The 3,221-nt window shown below is 33.1% G+C and overlaps 1 protein-coding gene across 4 annotated transcripts in view; it reads left to right on the top strand.

The window, feature by feature from the left end:
* APLF (aprataxin and PNKP like factor) overlaps positions 1–3,221 on the top strand; it is a 60,051-nt gene that overhangs the window by 46,444 nt on the left and 10,386 nt on the right. For all 4 annotated transcript variants that reach the window (XM_014459393.2, XM_023757446.1, XM_006092984.3 and 1 more), the window contains one exon: positions 858–983. In XM_014459393.2, coding sequence (XP_014314879.2) covers positions 858–983 — 126 coding nt within the window. The remainder of the gene's footprint in view (positions 1–857; positions 984–3,221) is intronic.

Below are 3,221 nucleotides of genomic sequence, written 5' to 3'. Positions count from 1 at the left end.
AGATCTGAGAATCTAGATGCCCTCTATTAAGATTGAGCCAGACATTAAATACATTTTCAAAGTTTGAAACAGTGTCTCTATGAATTTTGGGGGGAAGATATAGTTATTTACATTAAGACATGTTATTTATTATCTATAATAGTAAAAGCATAATATGATAATTAGACTGGACGACCTTCCAGACGAAGCCAGAGCTGTGAGGGAAGCCCAGGTCCTAGGTGCCAGAGGGAACCCGGTGCCAGCAGCCGGGGGAAGGAAGGCCTACTCTTGCATGAATTTTGTGTATCGGGCCTCTAGTAATATATAAAAGGTTAATTATTTTTAAATATACCTTTTACATTTCTTATTTTCTTATTTCTAAAAGGTTAAATAACCACATAAGCAAAAGCTCACTGGAGTTTTAGTAAATTTTTCTTGCAACCAAAAAATTTGAGATACACTATTTTCTATGATAGGATAGTGTCTACTTTTGGATAGGAAAATAGGTTTAATGATTGGAAGGAGACCTGTGGAGACTTCTAGAATATTGGTAATGGTCTGTCTTTTACCTTAGCAAAGAGTGCCTAAGTGTGCTCACTAAAAGTCCTCAAACACTTATACTTTTATCTGTAAAGTAATGTCCATTGACATACATGGCTTACCATATTTCACTAGAAATTAATTTTGTTACCATGGAGAGTTCTGTGTATAATACATGATGAGTTTTATTTTTAACAATGTTAGTTCACATTCTGGAATAATCAGATGTGTGTTGCTTCGCTTCCTGCCATATCCTATTAATTATTTTTTAGTATATCTAGAAATTTCACATATTCTATTAGTTATTTTTTCTCACTGCATATTTGTAACCCTTATAGGAAGAATCCTGTCCATTTCCAACATTTCAGTCACCCTGGTGATAGTGATTATGGAGGCATACAAGTCATGTGCCAAGATCTAGCTGATGACCGGCCTGAATGCCCTTATGGAGAATCTTGTTATAGGTATGGAAACCTACAAGGTTTTGTTGTGCTTCCTGTTCTTCTTAATTTCTGTTATTTATTCATTTATGCCTGCAGTTTCTCATCTCAAGCCTTTAACTTTTAGTTTTTAAACTCCCATAGAAAGGTTTTCATTCTGCTAATAAGTAGGATTACAATATTTCCTTTAGATAATTCTAAAGTGTTGAAGTTGTTAACCTTATCAATATCTGAAATTTTTCTCATTTCTAACTTTCTAAAATGCAAATCATGTAATTTAAAAGGGGTCGATGCTATCCCATCATACACTCTTATCCAGGCTCCTTAGTGTGACACAAATCAATTCAGGATGATATCGCTGCCTCCAACTCCACCATTCCTGCCAACACATGAAACTGGATCCTGTAAGGAAAGGAAAGCTACCTCTCTCCTTCTGTAGCATCGTGTGCCCGTGTGTATCATGCAGAGTAGAATTTATCTCAAGAGATCATTTGTTTCTTTACCAGAATGCCTCCTCCTCCAGACAGGAGCTTTCTTGACAGCAAGGACTCTTTTATCCTTGTATCTGCAACCTTGCTTAATGAATGAAGTTTAAATAGATCACACTACCAAAGAAAGAAGTAACGATTCCCTCATAGGAAGAAATTCCCTCAAAATTCATTCTTAATCTTAGAGAGTGTTAATTCCAGACAGCCATTTTTCTGGTAATTTTGGAATACAGGTTACTAAACCTAGTGGACTTTTTGAAGTCGTTGCCAGTTTTGTAATTGTGGTTTTTATTAAGAAGGCAGAATAAGCTTCTGAAGCTAGAAAGGAAAAAGCCTTATCATTTGAAAAATAAGTGTTCCATTCCAATAGAACGTCATTAGATATTTTCATCAGCTGTGTCAATAAACTTGAAAATTTAGGAGAAGTGAACAAATTCCTAGAAAATATGTCTTTTAGAAACATATTCAAGAAAAAATGGAATAATCCCATAATATTAGAGAAATTGAATACATAATTAAAAGCCTTCCACTAAGGAAAGGCTGTTTGGTGTTAATTCTACCAAACATTTAAAGAAGAAACACTCAATGTTTATACAGAGTATTCCAAAAAAAGTAAAAAAGGTTATATTCTCCAACTCATTTTATGATGCCAATATTATCTTTAAAAAATATTTTTATTGATTTCAGAGAGGAAGGGAGAGGAACAGAGAGATAGAAACATCAATGATGAGAGAGAATCATTAATTGGCTGCCTCCTGCATGCCCCACACTGGAGATGGAGCCCACAACCCAGGCATGTACCCTGACTGGGAATTGAACTGTGACCTCCTAGTTCATAGGTTGATGCTCAACCACTGAGCCATGCCAGCTGGGCAAGACCAAAATAATCTTAATACTAAAACCTAGCAAGAAAAATACAAAATGAAAAATTACAGGAAAAATAACTTTAGAATTTAGATGCAAATATTCCTAAAAGAACAAAAAAAGGTTGGTTAAGTGAATCAAGCAATTAAAAAAAAAAAAAAAAGGGAAACTATAACATGACCAAATTGGGTTTGGTCAAGGAATGCATGTTTTAATATTAAAAAATAATGTTAATTTTCCACATATCAGAATAAGTAGAAAATTATATAATTTTAATAGATAATTATAAAAGCTGACAAAATTTACTTAAGATAATATTTCAAAGTAGGAATAGAAGGAAACATTTTTAATATTATAAAGAATATCTACAAAAAACTTATAGCAAATATCATACATACTTATAAGTGATATATTAAATTTTTTCTTTCGGATATTAGAAATGAGATAGTAATATTTCTTCCCTTAATTCTGTCAGTTTTTCTTCATGAACTGTGGTCTGTCTTTAATAGAAAAGCCATAGAAATGGGAAACTCACTCAGATGTTCCCTTTTTCCATGTGACACCCCTCTGGTTTCTGCCTGCTTTTGGTATTATCTATTGCCTTAAGACTATAATTTTTAATAGGTTTCTTCTGTCATTACCAGAAGTAGAACTCTTACTTTGCATGATATGATAGAGCTGCTCAAGCTTATGTTAGTGTTTGTGAGATACTTTTTATCCTTTTACTTTCAACCTCTGTCCTTATATTTAAAGCATGCCTCTTACAAATAGTGTATAATTGGTTCCATGGTCTTATTTTTTATCCAGTCTGATAGTCTCTCCTTTTAAATGTAATGCTTAGTTACATTTAATACAATTACTGATTCCTGATATATTTGAGTTTAATTTTGTCTTTTACTATTTGTTTTCT

The sequence above is a fragment of the Myotis lucifugus genome, unplaced genomic scaffold (assembly GCF_000147115.1).
Source record: "Myotis lucifugus unplaced genomic scaffold, Myoluc2.0 scaffold_108, whole genome shotgun sequence".
NCBI classification, from domain to species: Eukaryota; Metazoa; Chordata; class Mammalia; order Chiroptera; family Vespertilionidae; genus Myotis; species Myotis lucifugus.
The sequence above is the reverse complement of the archived record's forward strand: the minus strand, read 5'-3'. Positions and strand labels throughout refer to the sequence as shown.